We start from the raw sequence: 25,148 nt of genomic DNA on the forward strand, positions 1-25,148 counted from the left end.
TATCAAAAGAACAGACAAAATATGTTAATGCAAATTGTGTACATTTTGGGTTAAATTTAATTTTGTATCCCACTTTAAAAGGTGGAGTCTGTACCTTTTAGCCTTCCCCAGTACTGAGAGCACAGCATCTGCGGTGGCAGTCTTCAAGAGACTCCTAGATTGTGCCTGTTACTTTTCCTCTGCCCAATCCAGGGGCATCTTTGTGAGGATCATAAGCCACTGGCACAAAGCCTGAATAGAAAGTGATGGGAATAATGGTAGTCTTGTCTGCTGTACCATACTACTGATGACCTAGTGAACTGTAAGCGAGTTTCAAAACACAGAACAAAGTACCATTTCTGGCATTGATAACCTAGTAATAACAATCCTAGTTAACAGATGCCAATAACAAACAGAGAACTGCACTACTTCTTAAGCTTCCCATATCCCCTTTATCTTTTCTGGATCAATTTTACACCAGAGTAACAATTATTTAACTGCTCGTTCTTGAGACAAAGTCCTCATCACCACTTTCAAACTGTGTTCTCGGAGAGACCCACACTCTCCGGATTTGTAAGAGACTCAAATAAATACTTCACTGGCTTCGCTATCTTCAGAAATACTCAGCAAATTATGGAAGGATCAGGCTAATTGATGTTGCGTTGTTTGCAGTCATGCTGACGACTAGGCCACCCACACTTTTCTTTGTGCAGAAATGTTCAAGATGGCGGAGTAGCAATGTCATATTGTAACCTGATGATAGTAGGAAAGGTATTAGGATCCAAAACTTCTAAACTGTTACTTCAGCTTTAAGAAAATCAAGCAAATGTTAAAACCTCTTAAATTGCAGCTTCACATTTCTGATACATCAGTTAAATGTGTTTTTCTTGTTCAATAATTTAAAAGGTTGGTATTCCAAAATTTACCCCCACCACGGTCTGGTCACACACACAAAATTCAAGATTGGAACTACGTGATCACGAAGATGCCAGATTTGCTTGTAAAGCAATTTGTGGTCTGCAAGTGAGGAGATAAAAAGCATGATCAGCTTCCCAGTTCCGATGCATCATAAACACTACTTACACCACACCCAACGCCTAAAAATACAATATCCTGCCAAACACAAATGAGCGAGTCACCTAAACAGCAACAATATGCACATTGCAGCCGTATCTTTGAGACACCCTTTATAGCAAGATCAATTACTAACTGGAAAATGCAATGCCCTGAACAGACTCTTAAATTCAGCTTCACACAAGGGTGACAACATAGCTGCTGCTATTGGAAGGATCATGGAAATGAATTAAAATATCTTCTTTACAGTACAAAACAAATCAGGGCCATCAAGAAGGGTTTAGAATAATGGAAAAGTACAGAGTCAGCGCAGCTGCTTCTGAAAAGGATTCACAAAAAAGATAAAAATTGTCTTCAAGTACTCTGAAGGAGCTGCACAACATAAGAAGGTAGAAAAGGGAACTGGTCTTCACTATCCCACATCAGCTCACTAGTTTTGGTAATCTGAATACTTTCTCCAATGTGTGACTTTGTAGTGTAGAGTTCTGAAAGTCTTGGTTTTCACAGTTGCAATCCCCCCATAAGGGAAGCCCAGTTTTTAGAGTTAATTTTCTCCTTCTGAAGTACTGAACTCAGGCTTCATGAAAAGAAACATCTCAAAGGTTCCATGAAGTAGGCGAGGTATCTAAAACATTAATGAGCCGCAAGCATCCATTTTGCATCTCAAATACACAACACTATACAATAGAATAAAATAACGTTATCTCCAGCTGTTTCTCTGAGATTACAGTCAAAATGCTGGTATTCGGAAAATAGTCTGCAAGCACATATCCTCGAGAGGGATGTGGCTAAAAAGAGGTTTCTGCAAAGAAGTTCTCCATTTTAGTTACATCTGTTAATTTCAAGAGTGGTAGGGAAAGTGAGGAAATACAGGAAATGCCCACACAGAGCCCATGGAAAGAAGGGAAACAAGAATCCTGGTATACTAACTTCTTCTATTAGCGGCAAACCATTCAAATCTGAAACCTAAGTGCAACAAAAGATTTTGCCGGTGAGGGTCTGTCCGCTGTGCTCTGTCTTTCAACAAAGGCATATGGCAAGGTGCTGCCAATCAAACACTGAATTTTAGGCTAAGATCCACAGGTGGCAGCAGATGATAAATTGAGTCAAAGGAGAAATTAGTAATCCTCCCAGCTACTGTGGAGTGGACATAAGTTAACTAGGTATGGAATCCAAATGCTAACCAAATCTGAGCAGATGGTACAAGAATTAGGATATTCTTGATCAATCCTGATCCAGGATAAGCAGAGGCAGATCTGACCCTGGGAGATCCAGGGCCAATATTCCTTAACTGGGAAGTCCACGGCCAATATTGAATTGCATAGTTTGTGCATATTAAGCTTTCAGGATCATATTATATCATCATAGTAACAGCAAGAGGATCTTTAAAGGTCATCACTCAAACATCAACTTTAAAGATTAGACATGCTCTAGAATCCATAGTCAGATTTTGCTATTGTGTTTTCACTTCAGCAATCTAGATCCCACAGGCCTTCACAGCAGCTATCCACCCCATATCCAGCTGCTGTAAATCTAGGCTCAATATGAAATGATTACCTTGAAATTGTGTCTATGATTAGGTTGAGTTTAAAGTTTAAATATGAATAAGTAGACTTACTGACAAATGAGGGAATATAGCTTCTCTACATTTTACTTTCATGGTTTTTCATCTAGTTGTGCTGCTTTGAAACCCATCTTCTCTGAGATGGGCCCATCTGTGCATTGATATGAGCTTGAAATGTGGCACTCTCACCTATAATTGCTTAGATCATAGTAAATATTTTAAACGTTTTAAGAATCTTCTGGTCAAACGGCAAGAGTGCTTCAGAGCACAAAAAAGCAGGCTAGTAATATTTACTAACTTTACAAACTTTGGAACATTTTCATTCAGAACAGTGATGAGGATATTTCTTGACTAAGAGATTATACTTATTAGAGTTAATCAATCTAATAATACTATGAACATGTGGAAGACACCAGGATGATAGCCTTTCAACTTAGATAGTCTTACTTGCTGGTGTGGCCAAACGGCTCTTTCATGACAACTACACTGCCTACTGCAATATAAAATTTCCTTGCAGGAAATTACATTTAAAATGTCAGTATAATGTCAATTTTGTTGAGAAACGGTAATGTGGTAAAGATTTATCTGCCAGTTCGGATGAGGCTCAAATTAAATTTATCTCAGTCTTGATTGTGTTAATTACATCTTGGTAAATTAGTTTAGTAAAAAACGATACTAGGAATTTATTAAGAGAACTCAAGAACACAAAAATAAAGAAAATGGGAAAGGACAGTCTAATCTGCCAGTGAGGTTTAAAGCTGCAATGGGAAATAAGTGCTCCTCACCCCAAATTGAGTTTAGGGATGACAGGAAAGAAATGTGACTCCTCCCAAGTACAATACTCGCCCATAAAAATATCGGTTAGCAAACATAACTAGCATTAAACAAGAACATGTCAATGTTATGTTTATTCTAAATAAACTGATTTAAAAGAAAAGGGATGTCAGGATAATGATGATGTCGAGAAGGATGAAACCAGATGTCCTGCCGATGGTAATAAAGACAGAAGGTGCCATAATTCTACTAAGAGTGCATTTTATTTTCCACCAACGCTATTTAGGAGTACTATCTTCCCGCAAGAAATGCACTTGTGGTCTCTTACCTCCGACTCGGCTTCTAGTCCATCAGGGAGTCGCTCCAGGGGAGGTTCTGGGGGACTTAGGGACCTCCCATAGGTCCACATTTGTTCAGATCCAGCATGACTTTTCTATTGGAGAATAGGGGAGAAATCTGGACTGTGATGAAAAGGCTGTTAAACGTTGGTGCTGAGACTGACCCCCCTCACCCGCCATCCTGCTTAATCCCAGGTCACTATAGCCAGCAGATCAGGGAACTAAATTAGACCGCATGGGTAGTGGCCAGAAAAAAATAAAAATCGGCTCTCCAGGAAAGGAACAAGTGGCGTCATTTGGATATGACAGAAAACGTGCAGAGCCCCTTAGGGGCAGGCTACACACGAAGGCAAAGTCCTCAGTAGTCTTAAGGAAATGTTAACTAGGAAGTTTTTGCTTATCTCAGCAATTTTTCATTCCCTATCCTGTTACACAAGGGATGCGCAGCTATCTTGCCAAGGGAGACTTCTGTTTTTAAATCATGCTAAGGCTTTGCACACGTTGAGATCCAGATCTGCTAGGGAACTTAAAGAGCAAAAAGAAGATTGGGTTAGCGCATAGTGGAAGAACTTAGTAATGGCAGACTTCAGAGGCTTCAACCGGATACTTACCTGCTGCGGAGCCCACTGTGGAATGGGCTGAGGTTCAAACCAAGGAGCCTTATTGGGTCCCATGTGGTCCAGGAGGTCAGGATTGTGCATTTCATCAACTTCCGCATCGTACTCATCAGGACTGGGGACTGACCGCTGCTGTTCATCATCTAAATAGTGATCCCAGCAATTAACACATTAGGACGGGTGGGTGCACAAATAAAAACAACAAATAAGTTGAAAAAAATATTCCGTTGTATCAATGCACAGGCAAATTCTATCAAAGCTTAAAAAAGAATTCTTCATCAAAATCAAGTTAATTACCTACTGTAGCAAATGTTTTGTAACTTGAAACTATTTAAGACTCTTACGGTACAGCATTCCTCCCATCGAGTTCTAGTTCTTTGGTACGGACAACATGTATTAAAAATAAATCTTGGTTTTTGGTGTTGCTTGTAACACACAGTGTTACTCTGAACGACACTGACCATAATCTCACAACCACCATCTATATATTTCACTTTAACCTTGTTTACCACCAGCTGCAGTATTACACTTTTTTGAGTTTTGTGGAATAAGCTGTGACTTCCAATCCTTGTTACCCTGGGAGTGTCAAGTGGTAAAAGGGAGCACTTGTCAACTTTAAGCGGTATTGTTGTCAAGGGACACCTGTGATAAATGACCTATCATCAACAGGAGGAAGGCCTGGTATCCTTAGACTGTCTTTCGATCGGAAGTAAAGTCCAACAGCAGAGGAGAAAGTTAAGAGCCATCTCATGCCCCTTCACTGATGATAACAATTGGCTGGCTGCTGTTAGAGTGGGTGTAAACAATGACATATTGGGAGACTGTGCTCAGTCGGTTTCTCCAATCGGTCTAGCTGGGCTTTATTGTCTAAGCCACAGAAATGTCCTTGTATTTCACAAGGGATAGATCTTCCCTAACATGTGCAAAAGTGAACCCCAAAAACTCTAGAAGTTCAAAAGTAGGAAGGTACAAATAGAACTTTGAAAGAACACCAGAGACTTGTACCTGGTGGTGGTGCTTGAACCACAGGGGGAGGTATCGGAATGGTCGATGGCGGTGGGGATTCTCGCTCATGCATTGGTAACTGCTGCTGCATCTGGAGCTGCTGCTGCATCTGGAGCTGCTGTTGCTGCTGGAGCTGGAGCTGCTGCTGAAGCTGCTGCTGCTGCAGCTGGGCCTGCTGCTGCTGCTCAAGCTGCTGTTGTTGCAGCAGCTGCTGCTGCTCTAGTTGCTGCTGCTGAAGCTGCTGCTGTTGAAGCTGCTGCTGCTTCAAACTGTTCACGTACTCTTCGTGTTGGGTTTTCAAACTCTCAATCTGCTGCTGGAATGCCAGTTTCACGGGCTGGACTACAGCGTCATGCTCCGCGACCAACGCAGCCTACAAAGACAGCTTCAAGTTATTAGAGAAGTAACAAAAAAACTGCATAACAACTGTCAAGTGAAACGCAAACAATACAGAATAAATTTTGCTGCATATTTTCAAAGCAGTATAGATCTAGTCTGATAAACATTTCTCTGTTCCCTGAACGGAATCTAAATGCCAAGAATAGCATGTCCACCAATATACAAGAGCACATGCCAACAGAAGCAAGAGGGTCAACAGTTAGTCCCCAAAGTACATCACATTCTGTTTCGAGAGTTACAATGGTCTGGAGGCTGGTTCGCAAGATGTACATATGCATGGCTGTTCTTCAGTGGGTAGAAAACCATAGGATTCAGCGAAAGAAGACTCAACAGGCATTGCTTAAACACCATCCATCCCATCAAAGCAATCAAGGACATGGCCATCCAGACAAATGGTGCAAATTTACCACCTTTCCATGACAATGAGCCTTTTGCAGCTTACCCATTATTTACATTCCCTCAGTTTAGACATTATCAAACTGCATGCTGGGTATCAAACTCTGCGATTAAGGACATCAATAGGAAAATAATTCCTTTTGAATAGTTGCTACAGGACAACGACTCTAGATATCGGGAGTCTAATAAATACAAAATGTTTTTTTCCACTATCTAAAGTAATTGAAATAGATAACGACTTAGAAAAGAAAATACTGGAATTAAATTGACATTTCAGAATAGCACAATATCATTGAGGTGACACATGATAGAAAGTTTGAGGGGAAAAAGTTTCCATGACTTCTGAAAGCACCTTGGAAAAAAGCGTAGGCTTCTGGGATTAATTGATCATCAAGCACTGGACATCTCTCACACCTTCCTCACAAGTTATTTTGGAAGAATGTTTCAAAAATGTGCTCACAGCTTCCACCTCCTTGTCAATTAGTCTATCCTCCCTATGTTGTGTACTTGAACAGTTAGGAGAGGAATTGTCCTCATCTGTGGGGGTAATGAACATAACTTCATACATGGAAGGAAACATATGGACTGGTGGCCCATGGGAAGACTCTAGAGGCCATCAGAACCTCTCCCTTGACCGGCCCCTGCTCACCACCTACACCCAATAAGGGCCAAACTGCTATGGGTTAAGGATTAATTGGTTTGTGGTGAAAGACTCTTTGAAGCTAGAAAGAGACAGGGTATGTGGAGGAAAGACAAGTAGAAGAGGCAGAGGAAGGTGAGCAACAATGGTGCTTTGGAAGGGAATCTGGAGACTGAGGTCGAAGCTCTGTGGGACTCGCGCCAAAAACCCAGACAGACCAGATTTAAAATGACAGGAATCTTACAAACATTCTATTGGTCGGAGTGCTGTCTGGAATGAATGATCCACGGACATTAGGGCTTGGGGTGAAGAAGCTGTTACAACAATTTATCTATGAGGGAGTGTAAGGAAATGCCTGAGGCCAGTAACAAAGCCTGCACTGGGTGGAGATGCTAACACCTCCCCCAGGCAGGAGCTGTAACACCTAGCGGTGAGCCTCAAAGGCCCACCCCTTTGTCACAGCACCGCAGGACACTCCAGCTAGTGGAGTTGCCCGCCCCCTCCGGCCCGGCCCCCACTTTTGGCGGCAAGGCCGGAGAAAATAATGAGAATAACAAGGAGGAGTCACTGGCCAGTCAGGACAGCCCCTAAGGTGTCCTGAGCTGAGGTGACTCTAACTTTTAGGATTCCCCCAATAGGGTTAGGATTGTGACCCCCTCCCCTTGGGAGGAGGCACAAAGAGGGTGTACCCACTCTCAGGGCTAGTAGCCATTGGCTACTAACCCCCCAGACCTAAACACGCCCTTAAATTTAGTATTTAAGGGCTACCCTGAACCCTAGAAAATTAGATTCCTGCGACAACAAGAAGGACTGCCCAGCTGAAAACCCCTGCAGAGGAAGACCAGAAGACGACAACTGCCTTGGCTCCAGAAACTCACCGGCCTGTCTCCTGCCTTCCAAAGAACTCTGCTCCAGCGACGCCTTCCAAAGGGACCAGCGACCTCTGAATCCTCTGAGGACTGCCCTGCTTCGACGACGACCAGAAACTCCAGAGGACAGCGGACCTGCTCCAAAAAGACTGCAACTTTGTTTCAAGAAGCAGCTTTAAAGAACCCTGCAACTCCCCGCAAGAAGCGTGAGATTTGCAACACTGCACCCGGCGACCCCGACTCGGCTGGTGGAGAACCAACACCTCAGGGAGGACCCCCGGACTACTCTACGACTGTGAGTACCAAAACCTGTCCCCCCTGAGCCCCCACAGCGCCGGCTGCCGAGGGAATCCCGAGGCTTCCCCTGACCGCGACTCTCTGAAACCTAAGTCCCGACGCCTGGAAAAGACCCTGCACCCGCAGCCCCCAGGACCTGAAGGACCGGACTTTCACTGGAGAAGTGACCCCCAGGAGTCCCTCTCCCTCGCCCAAGTGGAGGTTTCCCCGAGGAAGCCCCCCCCTTGCCTGCCTGCAGCGCTGAAGAGATCCGTTGATCTCTCATAGACTAACATTGCGAACCCGACGCTTGTTTCTACACTGCACCCGGCCGCCCCCGCGCTGCTGAGGGTGAAATTTCTGTGTGGGCTTGTGTCCCCCCCGGTGCCCTACAAAACCCCCCTGGTCTGCCCTCCGAAGACGCGGGTACTTACCTGCAAGCAGACCGGAACCGGGGCACCCCCTTCTCTCCATTCTAGCCTATGCGTTTTGGGCACCACTTGAACTCTGCACCTGACCGGCCCTGAGCTGCTGGTGTGGTGACTTTGGGGTTGCTCTGAACCCCCAACGGTGGGCTACCTTGGACCAAGAACTGAACCCTGTAAGTGTCTTACTTACCTGGTAAAACTAACAAAAACTTACCTCCCCCAGGAACTGTGAAAATTGCACTAAGTGTCCACTTTTAAAGTAGCTATTTGTGAATAACTTGAAAAGTATACATGCAATTGAAATGATTCAAAGTTCCTAATGTACTTACCTGCAATACCTTTCAAACAAGATATTACATGTTAAATTTGAACCTGTGGTTCTTAAAATAAACTAAGAAAAGATATTTTTCTATAACAAAACCTATTGGCTGGATTTGTCTCTGAGTGTGTGTACCTCATTTATTGTCTATGTGTATGTACAACAAATGCTTAACACTACTCCTTGGATAAGCCTACTGCTCGACCACACTACCACAAAATAGAGCATTAGTATTATCTATTTTACCACTATTTTACCTCTAAGGGGAACCCTTGGACTCTGTGCATGCTATTCCTTACTTTGAAAAAGCACATACAGAGACAACTTCCTACAGGGAGGGACTGGAATTTATGAAGAGATGGTACAGTGGATTTAAGTAACCAGATGTTAGGGATGTGTGCTAGATGGCCCACAGGCCTGAGTATCCAGAACTTTGTTATCCAGAGGTTTAGTCTATGTAGCAGGGGATTGAGAACCTGGTTCCTATTCTGCCAGGAACCAGCAAAGTTGTTTTAGTTTGCTTTTGAGCAGCTCGAGTGTCTCTCTAAGATTTGGCGGGAGGTGTCTGGCCTTTTGCAGCATCCAGGTTTGAAAGCTCAGTGGCATGTATCTGCAGGTTGAAGGCAAGGTCCCAAGCACCTTGGTGGTACAGTTGTGAAAGTTATGGGCCAACCTAAGGCCTGTTTCTTATTTAGGATGTAGAAAGGTAGAATAATAGACTTGGTTGGATAGTGAAGGACTTTGTCAAAATGTTGAATACTTCTTGGGTTTTCGCCCTGGTAGTTTTCCCCTGCTTGGCATAAGGGACACAGAAACAAACCATATGATCAAAGCTATGTTCTGCCAGATGGAAAGAAGGTGATGGGATATGACGGGGAGAGGCTATTCTAGAAAGAGACAAGATTGACAGAGGGCAGGATACCCAAGGTCCTGTCTGGGGTCAATAGTCTGCTTACTAGGAGTTAAAGGTGAAGCATCTGCATTTTGGGCCACAAATGGGGACTGTGCTGTGTTGTTGGACCCATGCTCCCAGACACTCCTGGGTGATCTTTGTATAAATGAGCAACGGAGATGAAATGAAGTGGGAAGCGGGCATTAACTCCGATTATAAAGGGGTGGGACAATGTATTAACAGGGAAGAGGTATGGAGTCTCTTAATTCCTGAGACTGTCACACCATCAGAGGGCAGTAGTCTACAGACGAGGGCTGGCGGGGAGATAAGTGAATTTTGGTTTAAAGGGATCATAATTCTGCATCTGCTCACTGTAGGTCACCTGAGATAACTATGTTCAACTGCTATAGGACTGCTAAAATGGCACAATTGAGCTTTTTAAAATAGTTTCTGCACCAAGGATCCACTTTCTCCACCTCTCCTGACAAGTCTTACACATCCACAGCACATTATTCCAACATACCTGGTATTGACCCAGGCCCAATGCAGGACTTTGCAATTGTTGAATAATGGACTCATCAAAATAGCCATTTTTCTCCCAGAGCTGAAGCAACTATTTGCAAACAAAGAAAAAGCACAGAAAATTACTCTGAGTGTTAACATTTGGCAAAACAGATGACCGACATGGCTTTTTTCAGGGATAGAAAGAGTATATTTTTAAAAGCAAGAAGTAGCTTTTACCCGTGCAATTTTCTGTTGTTTGTCCTCCTCTACAGCCAGGAAACTGGTACAATAAATTGGGACAACCACCTTCTGGAGAGCAGCGAGAAGATCGCGTGCCTGCTTCCTCTGGCTTTGAGGTGAAGAAGAAATAGGAAATGAAGCAGAGGTCGGTGCAGAGCATTGCAAAGTGGACTATTACAAACCACGCTCAGAAACAGTCTTAAATACTGGAATCGGGACAGACCACGCATTGAGAGTAGAAGTGTCTGGTGGCTCAGCAGCAAGCTACATCAGCCATGCAAAATTAAAGCTTTGATTGCAAAGTTCGTGAAATCAATACCTCTATATGAGCTTTTACCGGCTATGGAAATGGCCAATCAAGTTTCTGCCCCTCCTCACATCCAGTGATTGACATTTAGCATTATTGTGAGAGCATGAGTGTGAGAGCAAGCATGTACGCTGGGGCTGTCTGGAGCCAGAGGCGTGGTTCAGCATTCATCTAACAAGCATGAGCTAAGAGAACTAAAGTACCAAAGGAAAATGGAGCAGTGACACATCGTGTGCACCAGCTTGCCCCGAGGGCAGGCAAGGGGCTTTAGTGGTGCTTAGTTGCAACATATAGACATGGTGTGTAACTGCCCAGAGTGGTAATGTACACTCAGTAAATATCTGTACTGTGAAGTCTTTTCACTCAACTTCGACAAGATGGAAAAATTTTAACTGATTCAGTCATTCTAGTAAGCCAAAAGAGTATATTTAATATGCAGAAAGGAAAACTTTTATGTCAGTGTAAGGAAATGCCTCCTTGGCATGGTTACCCCCTGACTTTTTGCCTTTGCTGATGCTAAGTTTTGATTTGAAGGTGTGCCGAGGCCTGCTAACCAGGCCCCAGCACCAGTGTTCTTTCCCTAACCTGTACTTTTGTTTTCACAATTGGCACACCCTGGCATCCAGGTAAGTCCCTTGTAACTGGTACCCCTGGTATCAAGGGCCCTGATGCCAGGGAAGGTCTATAAGGGATGCAGCATGTCTTATGCCACCCTGGGGACCCCTCACTCAGCACAGACACACTGCTTGCTAGCTTGTGTGTGCTGGTGAGGACAAAACGAGTAAGTCGACATGGCACTCCCCTCAGGGTGCCATGCCAACCTCACACTGCCTATGCAGTATAGGTAAGTCACCCCTCTAGCAGGCCTTACAGCCCTAAGGCAGGGTGCACTATACCATAGGTGAGGGCACAACTGCATGAGCACTATGCCCCTACAGTGTCTAAGCAAAACCTTAGACATTGTAAGTGCAGGGTTGCCATAAGTGTATATGGTCTGGGAGTCTGTCATACACGAAATCCACAGCACCATAATGGCCACACTGAAAACTGTGAAGTTTGGTATCAAACTTCTCAGCACAATAAATGCACACTGATGCCAGTGTACATTTTATTGTAACATACACCCCAGAGGGCACCTTAGAGGTGCCCCCTGAAACCTAAACCGACTATCTGTGTAGGCTGACTAGTTCAAGCAGCCTGCCACACCAGACATGTTGCTGGCCACATGGGGAGAGTGCCTTTGTCACTCTGTGGCTAGTAACAAAGCCTGTACTGGGTGGAGGTGCTTCACACCTCCCCCTGCAGGAACTGTAACACCTGGTGGTGAGCCTCAAAGGCTCACCCCCTTTGTTACAGCACCACAGGGCACTCCAGCTAGTGGAGTTGCCCGCCCCCTCCGGCCACGGCCCCACTTTTGGCGGCAAGGCCGGAGGAGATAATGAGAAAAACAAGGAGTCGTCACTGGCCAGTCAGGACAGCCCCTAAGGTGTCCTGAGCTGAGGTGACTAACTTTTAGAAATCCACCATCTTGCAGATGGAGGATTCCCCCAATAGGGATAGGAATGTGAACCCCTCCCCTTGGGAGGAGGCACAAAGAGGGTGTACCCACCCTCAGGGCTAGTAGCCATTGGCTACTAACCCCCCAGACCTAAACACCCCCTTAAATTTAGTATTTAATTGCTCCCCAGAACCTAGGAACTCATATTCCTGCAACCTAAGAAGAGGACTGCTAAGCTGAAAAACCCTGCAGAGAAGACGGAGACACCAACTGCTTTGGCCCCAGCTCTACCGGCCTGTCTCCCCACTTCTAAAGACACTGCTCCAGCGACGCTTTCCACAGGGACCAGCGACCTCTGAATCCTCAGAGGACTGCCCTGCATCTAGAAGGACCAAGAACTCCAGAGGACAGCGGCTCTGTTCACCCAAGACTGCAACTTTGTTTCAAAGGAGCAACTTTAAAACAACTGCGTTTCCCGACGGAAGCGTGAGACTTGCTACTCTGCACCCGACGCCCCTGGCTCAACTTGTGGAGAAACAACACTTCAGGGAGGACTCCCCGGCGACTACGAGACCGTGAGTAGCCAGAGTTGCCCCCACAGCGACACCTGCAGAGGGAATCCTGAGGCTCCCCCTGACCGCGACTGCCTGACTCCCAGATCCTGACGCCTGGTAAAGACTCTGCACCCGCAGCCCCCAGGACCTGAAAGATCGGAACTCCAGTGCAGGAGTGACCCCCCAGGAGGCCCTCTCCCTTGTCCAGGTGGTGGCTACCCCGAGGAGCCCCCCCTTGCCTGCCTCGCTGAAAGGACCCCTTGGTCTCCCATTGATTTTCATTGGAAACCCGACGTGTGTTTGCACACTGCACCCGGCCGCCCCCGTGCTGCTGAGGGTGTACTTTCTGTGCTAACTTGTGTCCCCCCCCCGGTGCCCTACAAAACCCCCCTGGTCTGCCCTCCGAAGACGTGGGTACTTACCTGCTGGCAGACTGGAACCGGGGCACCCCATTCTCCATTGAAGCCTATGCGTTTTGGGCACCAAATTGACCTCTGCACCGGACCGGCCCTGAGCTGCTGGTGTGGTAACTTTGGGGTTGCTCTGAACCCCCCACGGTGGGCTACCTTGGACCCAAACTTGAACCCCTTAGGTGGTTTACTGTAGGAAGTTGGCTCTGTATGTGCTATTTCAAAGTAAGGAATAGCATGCACAGAGTCCAAGGGTTCCCCTTAGAGGTAAAATAGTGGTAAAAATAGATAATACTAATGCTCTATTTTGTGGTAGTGTGGTCGAGCAGTAGGCTTATCCAAGGAGTAGTGTTAAGCATTTGTTGTACATACACATAGACAATAAATGAGGTACACACACTCAGAGACAAATCCAGCCAATAGGTTTTTATATAGAAAAATATCTTTTCTTAGTTTATTTTAAGAACCACAGGTTCAAATTCTACATATAATATCTCATTCGAAAGGTATTGCAGGTAAGTACTTTAGGAACTTCAAATCATCAAAATTGCATGTATACTTTTCAAGTTATTGACAAATAGCTGTTTTAAAAGTGGACACTTAGTGCAATTTTCACAGTTCCTAGGGGAGGTAAGTTTTGATTAGTTTTACCAGGTAAGTAAGACACTTACAGGGTTCAGTTCTTGGTCCAAGGTAGCCCACCGTTGGGGGTTCAGAGCAACCCCAAAGTCACCACACCAGCAGCTCCGGGCCGGTCAGGTGCAGAGTTCAAAGTGGTGCCCAAAACACATAGGCTAGAATGGAGAGAAGGGGGTGCCCCGGTTCCGGTCTGCTTGCAGGTAAGTACCCGCGTCTTCGGAGGGCAGACCAGGGGGGTTTTGTAGGGCACCGGGGGGGACACGAGTCCACACAGAAATTTCACCCTCAGCGGCGCGGGGGCGGCCGGGTGCAGTGTAGAAACAAGCGTCGGGTTCGCAATGTTAGTCTATGAGAGATCTCGGGATCTCTTCAGCGCTGCAGGCAGGCAAGGGGGGGATTCCTCGGGGAAACCTCCACTTGAGCAAGGGAGAGGGACTCCTGGGGGTCACTTCTCCAGTGAAAGTCCGGTCCTTCAGGTCCTGGGGGCTGCGGGTGCAGGGTCTCTCCCAGGCGTCGGGACTTTAGGTTCAAAGAGTCGCGGTCAGGGGAAGCCTCGGGATTCCCTCTGCAGGCGGCGCTGTGGGGGCTCAGGGGGGACAGGTTTTGGTACTCACAGTATCAGAGTAGTCCTGGGGTCCCTCCTGAGGTGTTGGATCGCCACCAGCCGAGTCGGGGTCGCCGGGTGCAGTGTTGCAAGTCTCACGCTTCTTGCGGGGAGCTTGCAGGGTTCTTTAAAGCTGCTGGAAACAAAGTTGCAGCTTTTCTTGGAGCAGGTCCGCTGTCCTCGGGAGTTTCTTGTCTTTTCGAAGCAGGGGCAGTCCTCAGAGGATGTCGAGGTCGCTGGTCCCTTTGGAAGGCGTCGCTGGAGCAGGATCTTTGGAAGGCAGGAGACAGGCCGGTGAGTTTCTGGAGCCAAGGCAGTTGTCGTCTTCTGGTCTTCCGCTGCAGGGGTTTTCAGCTAGGCAGTCCTTCTTCTTGTAGTTGCAGGAATCTAATTTTCTAGGGTTCAGGGTAGCCCTTAAATACTAAATTTAAGGGCGTGTTTAGGTCTGGGGGGTTAGTAGCCAATGGCTACTAGCCCTGAGGGTGGGTACACCCTCTTTGTGCCTCCTCCCAAGGGGAGGGGGTCACAATCCTAACCCTATTGGGGGAATCCTCCATCTGCAAGATGGAGGATTTCTAAAAGTTAGAGTCACTTCAGCTCAGGACACCTTAGGGGCTGTCCTGACTGGCCAGTGACTCCTCCTTGTTGCTTTCTTTGTTCCCTCCAGCCTTGCCGCCAAAAGTGGGGGCCGTGGCCGGAGGGGGCGGGCAACTCCACTAAGCTGGAGTGCCCTGCTGGGCTGTGACAAAGGGGTGAGCCTTTGAGGCTCACCGCCAGGTGTCACAGCTCCTGCCTGGGGGAGGTGTTAGCATCTCCACCCAGTGCAGGCTTTGTTACTGGCCTCAGAGTGACAAAGGCACTCTCCCCATGGGGCCAGCAACATGTCTCTAGTGTGGCAGGCTGCTGGAACCAGTCAGCCTACACAGATAGTTGGTTAAGTTTCAGGGGGCACCTCTAAGGTGCCCTCTGTGGTGTATTTTACAATAAAATGTACACTGGTTTCAGTGTGCATTTATTGTGCTGAGAAGTTTGATACCAAACTTCCCAGTTTTCAGTGTAGCCATTATGGTGCTGTGGAGTTCGAGTAAAACAGACTCCCAGACCATATACTCTTATGGCTACCCTGCACTTACAATGTCTAAGGTTTTGTTTAGACACTGTAGGGGCACAGTGCTCATGCACTGGTACCCTCACCTATGGTATAGTGCACCCTGCCTTAGGGCTGTAAGGCCTGCTAGAGGGGTGTCTTACCTATACTGCATAGGCAGTGAGAGGCTGGCATGGCACCCTGAGGGGAGTGCCATGTCGACTTACTCATTTTGTTCTCACTAGCACACACAGGCTTGTAAGCAGTGTGTCTGTGCTGAGTGAGGGGTCTCTAGGGTGGCATAAGACATGCTGCAGCCCTTAGAGACCTTTCTTGGCATCAGGGCCCTTGGTACTAGAAGTACCAGTTACAAGGGACTTATCTGAATGCCAGGGTGTGCCAATTGTGGATACAATGGTACATTTTAGGTGAAGGAACACTGGTGCTGGGGCCTGGTTAGCAGGGTCCCAGCACACTTCTCAGTCAAGTCAGCATCAGTATCAGGCAAAAAGTGGGGGGTAACTGCAACAGGGAGCCATTTCTTTACACAAGCCCCCCCCAGCCCACAGGCCAGGAGACTCAGCCCAAGCTGGGAGAGTCTTCCTAGTCTGTCAGGCGAGGAAGAGTAGGAGAAATAGGCTGGTTAGTTGCAGGGCCTACTCTGCCTTACATCCTTCTGTTCAGGTCATTCCCTTTGGGGAACTGACCCACTTCCACAGTGATAGGACCTAGTCTGAATTGCCTCTTGTCTGCCTCTTCAATGTCTCCACCCATTCTTTTTATTTTGGGTTTAGAGGTATCCACCTCTGCTAATCTTATCTTAGCCAGGGTCATCCCTAGCTTACCCAAAGAGGTTACCCAGAGCTGGAGTAACCCCACCATGACCAACAGGGTCAGGGGGCCTAACTTGCTATTTGGCATGGGGTCTGACCACCATGCCAAGGATAGTGCAGCCATAAAGGCTAACACCCAGCAGAGGCCACTGACAGCTGTCAGTGCCCAGAACCACACCTTTAGCTCTTCACCTAAAAGGGAAGGGGCTAAGTTACAGGCCTCTTTGGGTTCAGGCTGCCTGTCTGCTGTATTAGAGTGGGGGGTTACCACATCTTGTAGTAAACACCCTTCTTCCACTCTTTCTTCTGTTAGCTGAGGAGCCACCCACTCAGGTTTAACAGTTGCCTGACTAGCCAGGACTTCTTGTGGGTCAGGTTGGACTTTATCAGGGCCATTTTTGGAGTTCTCCCCTACTGGAGCAGAATCTCCTTGGCTTGCTGTAACCTTGGCTAAAGGTTGTCCACCCTTCCTACTCTGTTTTCTTTTCTTCTTCTTCTGGGGCCTGCTTGCATTTACTGCAGAGGCAGGACTTCCAGAATCCTTGGGAGAGGACTGGCACTGGACCAGTTCCTCTCTTGGGCTCTGACTAACCTCTGGGTAGTCATTTCCAAGGAGACAATCAAGGGGGAGGTCTGTACTGACTACTACCCTTCTCCAGCTAAGAGTGCCACCCACTTCTATGGGTACTAAAGCCACAGGCCTCTTAGTGACCCTGTCTAGGCTAACTCTTACCCTGGCAGTCTCACCTGGGATGTACTGGTTTGAGAGCACCAGCCTGTCATGCACAATAGTGTGACTGGCACAAGTGTCTCTCAGGGCAGTGGTTGGGATTCCATTCACCAGTAGGTGGTGGAAGTGTCTACTTCCCTCTGGAATCTCCAACTCACCTGTTGGGCCCTGTTTCCAGTTGAAGGCTATGAAGACCTCCTCATCTGAGGAGTCATCTCCCATGGCTACACTGGTTACCCCTGGAATTTTGTTCTGGGGTTTGTTTTTGGGACAAGAAGTGTCCTTGGTGTGGTGCCCAGACTGTTTACAGTTGTGGCACCATGCCTTAGTGGCATCCCAGTTCTTACCCTGGTACCCACCTTTGTTTTGGGTTGTGTCTTGGGGCCCACCCACCTGTTCTGGTTTTTGGGGGCCTACAGAGGACTCTTTTTCTTTGTTTCTAGTGTCACCCACTTTCTCCTGGGGAGTTTTTGTAACCCCTTTCTTTCGGTCACCCCCAGTGGAAGTTTTGGTTACCCTAGTCTTGACCCAGTGGTCTGCCTTCTTTCCCAATTCTTGGGGAGAAATTGGACCTAGGTCTACCAGATACTGATGCAACTTTTCATTGAAGCAGTTACTTAAAATGTGTTCTTTCATAAACAAATTATAAAGCCCAACATAGTCACACACTTCATTTCCAGTTAACCAACCATCTAGTGTTTTTACTGAGTAGTCTACAAAATCAACCCAGGTCTGGCTCGAGGATTTTTGAGCCCCCCTGAATCTAATTCTATACTCCTCAGTGGAGAATCCAAAGCCCTCAATCAGGGTACCCTTCATGAGGTCATAAGATTCTGCATCTTTTCCAGAGAGTGTGAGGAGTCTATCCCTACACTTTCCAGTGAACATTTCCCAAAGGAGAGCACCCCAGTGAGATCTGTTTACTTTTCTGGTTACACAAGCCCTCTCAAAAGCTGTGAACCATTTGGTGATGTCATCACCATCTTCATATTTTGTTACAATCCCTTTGGGGATTTTTAGGATGTCAGGAGAATCTCTGACCCTATTTAAGTTGCTGCCACCATCGATGGGACCTAGGCCCATCTCTTTTCTTTCCCTTTCTATGGCTAGGAGCTGCTTTTCCAAAGCCAATCTTTTGACCATCCTGGCTAACAGGGGGTCATCTTCACTGGAGTTATCCTCAGTGATTTCAGAGGTGTTGGTCTCTCCTGTGAGGGAACCAGCATCTCTGACTATTATTTTTGGAGTCAGGGTTTGAGGGACCCTGTTCTCCCTAGATAGGACTGGTAGGGGGGAATTTTCCTCCAAGTCACTATCCTCTTCCTCTGAGTTGCCACCCTCAGAGGGGTTGGCCTTTTCAAACTCTGCCAAAAGCTCCTGGAGCTGTATTTTGGTAGGTTTGGGGCCCATTGTTATTTTCTTTATTTTACAGAGTGACCTTAGCTCCCTCATCTTAAGATGGAGGTAAGGTGTGGTGTCGAGTTCCACCACAGTCACATCTGTGCTAGACATTTTGCTTCTAAAAGTTGGAATACTTTCTAAGAATCTACAACTGGTTCTAGAATCTAATTCAAACTTTTAAAAACTTTTAAACTCTAAAAGAAATGCTAAACAGGGACTTAACACACAAGGCCCTAGCAGGACTTTTAAGAATTTAGAAAACTTTTCAAATTGCAAAAATCAATTTCTAATGACAATTTTGGAATTTGTCGTGTGATCAGGTATTGGCTGAGTAGTCCAGCAAATGCAAAGTCTTGTACCCCACCGCTGATCCACCAATGTAGGAAGTTGGCTCTGTATGTGCTATTTCAAAGTAAGGAATAGCATGCACAGAGTCCAAGGGTTCCCCTTAGAGGTAAAATAGTGGTAAAAATAGATAATACTAATGCTCTATTTTGTGGTAGTGTGGTCGAGCAGTAGGCTTATCCAAGGAGTAGTGTTAAGCATTTGTTGTACATACACATAGACAATAAATGAGGTACACACACTCAGAGACAAATCCAGCCAATAGGTTTTTATATAGAAAAATATCTTTTCTTAGTTTATTTTAAGAACCACAGGTTCAAATTCTACATATAATATCTCATTCGAAAGGTATTGCAGGTAAGTACTTTAGGAACTTCAAATCATCAAAATTGCATGTATACTTTTCAAGTTATTGACAAATAGCTGTTTTAAAAGTGGACACTTAGTGCAATTTTCACAGTTCCTAGGGGAGGTAAGTTTTGATTAGTTTTACCAGGTAAGTAAGACACTTACAGGGTTCAGTTCTTGGTCCAAGGTAGCCCACCGTTGGGGGTTCAGAGCAACCCCAAAGTCACCACACCAGCAGCTCCGGGCCGGTCAGGTGCAGAGTTCAAAGTGGTGCCCAAAACACATAGGCTAGAATGGAGAGAAGGGGGTGCCCCGGTTCCGGTCTGCTTGCAGGTAAGTACCCGCGTCTTCGGAGGGCAGACCAGGGGGGTTTTGTAGGGCACCGGGGGGGACACGAGTCCACACAGAAATTTCACCCTCAGCGGCGCGGGGGCGGCCGGGTGCAGTGTAGAAACAAGCGTCGGGTTCGCAATGTTAGTCTATGAGAGATCTCGGGATCTCTTCAGCGCTGCAGGCAGGCAAGGGGGGGATTCCTCGGGGAAACCTCCACTTGAGCAAGGGAGAGGGACTCCTGGGGGTCACTTCTCCAGTGAAAGTCCGGTCCTTCAGGTCCTGGGGGCTGCGGGTGCAGGGTCTCTCCCAGGCGTCGGGACTTTAGGTTCAAAGAGTCGCGGTCAGGGGAAGCCTCGGGATTCCCTCTGCAGGCGGCGCTGTGGGGGCTCAGGGGGGACAGGTTTTGGTACTCACAGTATCAGAGTAGTCCTGGGGTCCCTCCTGAGGTGTTGGATCGCCACCAGCCGAGTCGGGGTCGCCGGGTGCAGTGTTGCAAGTCTCACGCTTCTTGCGGGGAGCTTGCAGGGTTCTTTAAAGCTGCTGGAAACAAAGTTGCAGCTTTTCTTGGAGCAGGTCCGCTGTCCTCGGGAGTTTCTTGTCTTTTCGAAGCAGGGGCAGTCCTCAGAGGATGTCGAGGTCGCTGGTCCCTTTGGAAGGCGTCGCTGGAGCAGGATCTTTGGAAGGCAGGAGACAGGCCGGTGAGTTTCTGGAGCCAAGGCAGTTGTCGTCTTCTGGTCTTCCGCTGCAGGGGTTTTCAGCTAGGCAGTCCTTCTTCTTGTAGTTGCAGGAATCTAATTTTCTAGGGTTCAGGGTAGCCCTTAAATACTAAATTTAAGGGCGTGTTTAGGTCTGGGGGGTTAGTAGCCAATGGCTACTAGCCCTGAGGGTGGGTACACCCTCTTTGTGCCTCCTCCCAAGGGGAGGGGGTCACAATCCTAACCCTATTGGGGGAATCCTCCATCTGCAAGATGGAGGATTTCTAAAAGTTAGAGTCACTTCAGCTCAGGACACCTTAGGGGCTGTCCTGACTGGCCAGTGACTCCTCCTTGTTGCTTTCTTTGTTCCCTCCAGCCTTGCCGCCAAAAGTGGGGGCCGTGGCCGGAGGGGGCGGGCAACTCCACTAAGCTGGAGTGCCCTGCTGGGCTGTGACAAAGGGGTGAGCCTTTGAGGCTCACCGCCAGGTGTCACAGCTCCTGCCTGGGGGAGGTGTTAGCATCTCCACCCAGTGCAGGCTTTGTTACTGGCCTCAGAGTGACAAAGGCACTCTCCCCATGGGGCCAGCAACATGTCTCTAGTGTGGCAGGCTGCTGGAACCAGTCAGCCTACACAGATAGTTGGTTAAGTTTCAGGGGGCACCTCTAAGGTGCCCTCTGTGGTGTATTTTACAATAAAATGTACACTGGTTTCAGTGTGCATTTATTGTGCTGAGAAGTTTGATACCAAACTTCCCAGTTTTCAGTGTAGCCATTATGGTGCTGTGGAGTTCGAGTAAAACAGACTCCCAGACCATATACTCTTATGGCTACCCTGCACTTACAATGTCTAAGGTTTTGTTTAGACACTGTAGGGGCACAGTGCTCATGCACTGGTACCCTCACCTATGGTATAGTGCACCCTGCCTTAGGGCTGTAAGGCCTGCTAGAGGGGTGTCTTACCTATACTGCATAGGCAGTGAGAGGCTGGCATGGCACCCTGAGGGGAGTGCCATGTCGACTTACTCATTTTGTTCTCACTAGCACACACAGGCTTGTAAGCAGTGTGTCTGTGCTGAGTGAGGGGTCTCTAGGGTGGCATAAGACATGCTGCAGCCCTTAGAGACCTTTCTTGGCATCAGGGCCCTTGGTACTAGAAGTACCAGTTACAAGGGACTTATCTGAATGCCAGGGTGTGCCAATTGTGGATACAATGGTACATTTTCGGTGAAGGAACACTGGTGCTGGGGCCTGGTTAGCAGGGTCCCAGCACACTTCTCAGTCAAGTCAGCATCAGTATCAGGCAAAAAGTGGGGGGTAACTGCAACAGGGAGCCATTTCTTTACCTGCAAAAACTAACAAACTCTTATTCCCCCCCAGGAACTGTTGAAAATTGCACTGTGTCTAGTTTTAAAATAGCTATATGTGATTTTTGTGAAGACTGTATATGCTATTTTGATTATTCAAAGTTCCTAAAGTACCTACCTGCAATACCTTTCATTTAAAGTATTACATGTAAAATTTGAACCTGTGGTTCTTAAAATAAACTAAGAAAATATATTTTTCTATACAAAAACCTATTGGCCTGGAATTGTCTGAGTGTGTGTTCCTCATTTATTGCCTGTGTGTGTACAATAAATGCTCAACTCTGCTCCTTTGATAAGCCTACTGCTCGACCACACTACCACAAAATAGAGCATTAGTATTATCTCTTTTTGCCATTATCTTACCTCTAAAGGGAACCCTTAGACTCTGTGCATACTATTCCTTACTTTGAAATAGTGCATACAGAGCCAACTTCCTACAGTCAGGCTCCCTCCAACTCACTTTTGTAGGAAGCTGGCTCTTTATATGATGTATCAAAATAACATATATTGTGCAAAGAGTCCAAGAGTTCCCATAACTAGTGGACGGGGGTTTACTCTAGTAATACGATGGTGCTCTTTTAGGGGGTAGTGTGGTCGAGCAGCCTTAGGCTTATCAAAGAAGAGTTCAAGACATCTGCAAATACACACCCAGTCAATAAATGAGATACACGACTCAAGAAGGTAAGTATGTTTTTCAAGAGAAATCTTTACAGTTTTGAAAAGTCGCAAGTGCAATTTTTGGTAGCTGCAATGTTATCCAATGGAGGCAAAAAAACAAATATGGCAAACAGTTATAGTACAGTGACTTACAAGACCAATATCCTGGACTTAAGGTCAGTATTGGGCAAGGGTCAGGACCACACCAACAGGTCACACCAGAGGGCACTGGAGCTGCCGGGTGCAGAAGTGTAGTATGGCGTTGGGTGGCCAATGTTAGTCAACAGGGATTGGTCCAGTTGCAAAGAGGCAGCAGGTTTGGCCTGGGAGTCCAGTAGAGTAGAATCAACAGGTGAGTGCAAGTCTTCAGATGCTTGGGGACACCTCGGGTCCTCTTCTCCACAGGCCAGGGGCAACGGGTGCACAGGTGCTTTGAGGCGTTGGGTTTTCTCCACTGGAGCACTCACGGTTGAGCAGGCTTGCAGGCGGTGCCAGTAAGCCCACAGTGGGCAAGTTCAAGGCAGGCTTTGTCTCTGGAGTGCTGGGGCACCATGCTGGTGTAGAGGTGCTTCAAGGTGTCGGCTCTGCAGCGATCCAGAGTCCTCTCATTTCTAGGGGTGCCTGCAAGATGCAGGAAAGCAGCTTTGCCGCTTTACGGGAGTTCCTCGGTCTTTATTAAAGACAGGCAGCCCTCCCAGGGTTTAGGAGGCATAGCAAATTGCAGGACGAGTTGACTTTAGCACAAATCTGCAGGAACAGCAGACAGGCTGGCAGGGCTGGGGCCAAGTCAGGTGTTTCTTCCTCAGTCTTTGCTTTCACGGCTCTTGAGTGTCCTTCATATGTTAGCAGGAATCTGATTTCGTGGTGCAAGGGGCTCCCCTAAATACTGAATTATGGGGCATGTAGGGTAGTGGCCAATGGGCTAATTACTCCTGGTTTCACTACACCCCCCTATATGACCATTTCCCATGGGAACTGGGCATAACCCTGTACCAGGGCTCCTACCTCTGCCAAACCAAGATGCCAGACTTCGAGATGTGGTGTACACATCAGACAGCTCACTTAGGGGTGGGAGGGAGTCTTTGGGGAGTGGGTTGGCATCTCTCCTTTGAGATAAGACAGACCTGCATACCAAGCCCTCTGCCTTGGAATGAATATTTGAAGGTCATCCTGTTGGAAGGGGTGAGTAAACACCTTGCCAAAAGCAGGCTTTGTTTCTGACCACCCGAGAGCAAAGCCTCTCACCCTAGGGAGCCAGAATCTTGTCTGGTGGTGGCAGGCTGGCTAAAACTAGTCAGTCCCCACATGGGTAGTTGGTAGGTTTTCATGGTGGAGGTGGAGGTGCCCTCTGGGTGCATGTGTTAATAAATCCATCACTGGCATCAGTGAGGGTTTATTAATACAAGATGTTTGATACCAAACGTCCCTATATTCAGTAAAGCTATCATGTAGCTGGGGAACTCGTTTTGACCAGCATCCAGCACATGCTTAAAATGGCTTCCCTTTTAACTTACTATGTCTGAGAATCACAAAGACATTGCAGGGGCATATCAGCTCAGTACATACCATAAGAAGGCTTCTCTATACACTTGAAATGTTTAAGTAATTTAACTGGACATCAATGGCGTATATCTGCTCATGCAGATGTCTCCCCACGTGTAATATAATGCACCCTACGTTAGGGATGTATGACCCTATAACGATACCACAATCCAGACAGCGTTTAGCATGAACACGGAACAATGAGGGCTGCATTACCACACCATTTTCTAGGTTGAATACAAGTATCATACCGGCACATAAAAAAACATTTAAATGACCAGAACTCCTAAGACCAAGCTAACTAATACATTGTTAATGATTACCATTAGCACAAAAAAAGTACTACACAGCCGTAATTATTGAAAAAAATATGAGCATATTAAAAAAAAACGTTTCCTTACTATGTGATACTTGTGACCTTTGCCGATAAGCCAAAGGACATAACTGCTTTGGGGAAAGGGTTACATGACTTTTAAAGCAGCACGTTTCATTACAGCACGTATGTGAAGTAGACCAAGTTACCTATGGTCCTAACTTACTGTCCAGTAATAATATGCAGCGTACCCCAAACCAAAATGTCTATGTTGTGGTGTTCGGTACTACCTATTGTTAGTAGAAGCTCATTAACCATGAGGGTGCCACATACAATCAGCCAGTAACAAGCACCTCTGTATTGAAATGTCATGCTACCTTTATAAATATAGTCATCCTCACCAGAAACGCACATGTAGTTAGCTACAACGATAAAAGATTTGATTAAGATGGTGCCAAGATTAATTCACGCGAGCTCTAAACCGGTGTGCTGACAGACATGGCTGTTTTTATTTGGCACCTGTGTCTGCTACGCCTTGTAAAGAAAGTCGGAGTTGGGGCGAAGAGTTGATGGAACTGTTAGTATAGGTAGATTTTCTTGTGAGCTTGATGCAAACCCTGTTTTGTAACTCAAAGAAAGAGGAGAATTTAGAAGCTCTGTTAACCCTCGTGCACCATTTGGACTCCGCTGAGTTGCGCATCTATTGCGCAGTAAGAATGCAGTACTCAGCTACAACGATATATTTTGTTGTAATGTCTTTCGTACTGACTGCAATCATAGCATAATATGATTTGGTATAAAGACAGGTGTACTAATGAAGCCGTGGTCGTGCCGGCTTCATTGCCATGGCAAGATGTGTTAAACCTTCGTAATTAAGGACATTTCCCCTTTCTTAGGGCTGTAATGCATGCTGTAGAGGTGACTTGCAAATATAACATGCAGGGTTAGAGGGCATGTCATAAGGGGGCTGTGTGCTATGTCGTGCTTTCACTTTTAGCTGCACCAAGGCAATCAGCACAATATATGCTGCAGCCCTCAGAGAGCCTCTTTGGTACTTATGCCCTAGCTACCTGGAGTACCATTTACTAGGAACTTACTGGTGACCAAAGGTATTGCCAAATGGTGAACAATTACACAGTTTAACGGAAAGAGATATGGCAAAGAAGACCTTGTT

The 25,148-nt window shown here is 46.7% G+C and overlaps 1 protein-coding gene across 5 annotated transcripts in view; it reads right to left on the bottom strand.

Annotated features, from left to right (window-relative positions):
• The window catches only part of CHERP (calcium homeostasis endoplasmic reticulum protein), a 134,080-nt gene that overhangs the window by 50,544 nt on the left and 58,388 nt on the right, over positions 1 to 25,148 (bottom strand). For 4 of the 5 annotated variants that reach the window (XM_069218190.1, XM_069218191.1, XM_069218189.1 and 1 more), the window contains exons 6-10: positions 10,312 to 10,423; positions 10,094 to 10,183; positions 5,352 to 5,724; positions 4,341 to 4,489; positions 3,720 to 3,824 (exon numbers count right to left, since the gene is read on the bottom strand). In XM_069218190.1, coding sequence (XP_069074291.1) covers positions 3,720 to 3,824; positions 4,341 to 4,489; positions 5,352 to 5,724; positions 10,094 to 10,183; positions 10,312 to 10,423 — 829 coding nt within the window. The remainder of the gene's footprint in view (positions 1 to 3,719; positions 3,825 to 4,340; positions 4,490 to 5,351; positions 5,725 to 10,093; positions 10,184 to 10,311; positions 10,424 to 25,148) is intronic. The other variant, XM_069218192.1, reaches the window with a different exon arrangement.

The sequence above is a fragment of the Pleurodeles waltl genome, chromosome 12 (assembly GCF_031143425.1).
Source record: "Pleurodeles waltl isolate 20211129_DDA chromosome 12, aPleWal1.hap1.20221129, whole genome shotgun sequence".
Taxonomy (NCBI): domain Eukaryota; kingdom Metazoa; phylum Chordata; class Amphibia; order Caudata; family Salamandridae; genus Pleurodeles; species Pleurodeles waltl.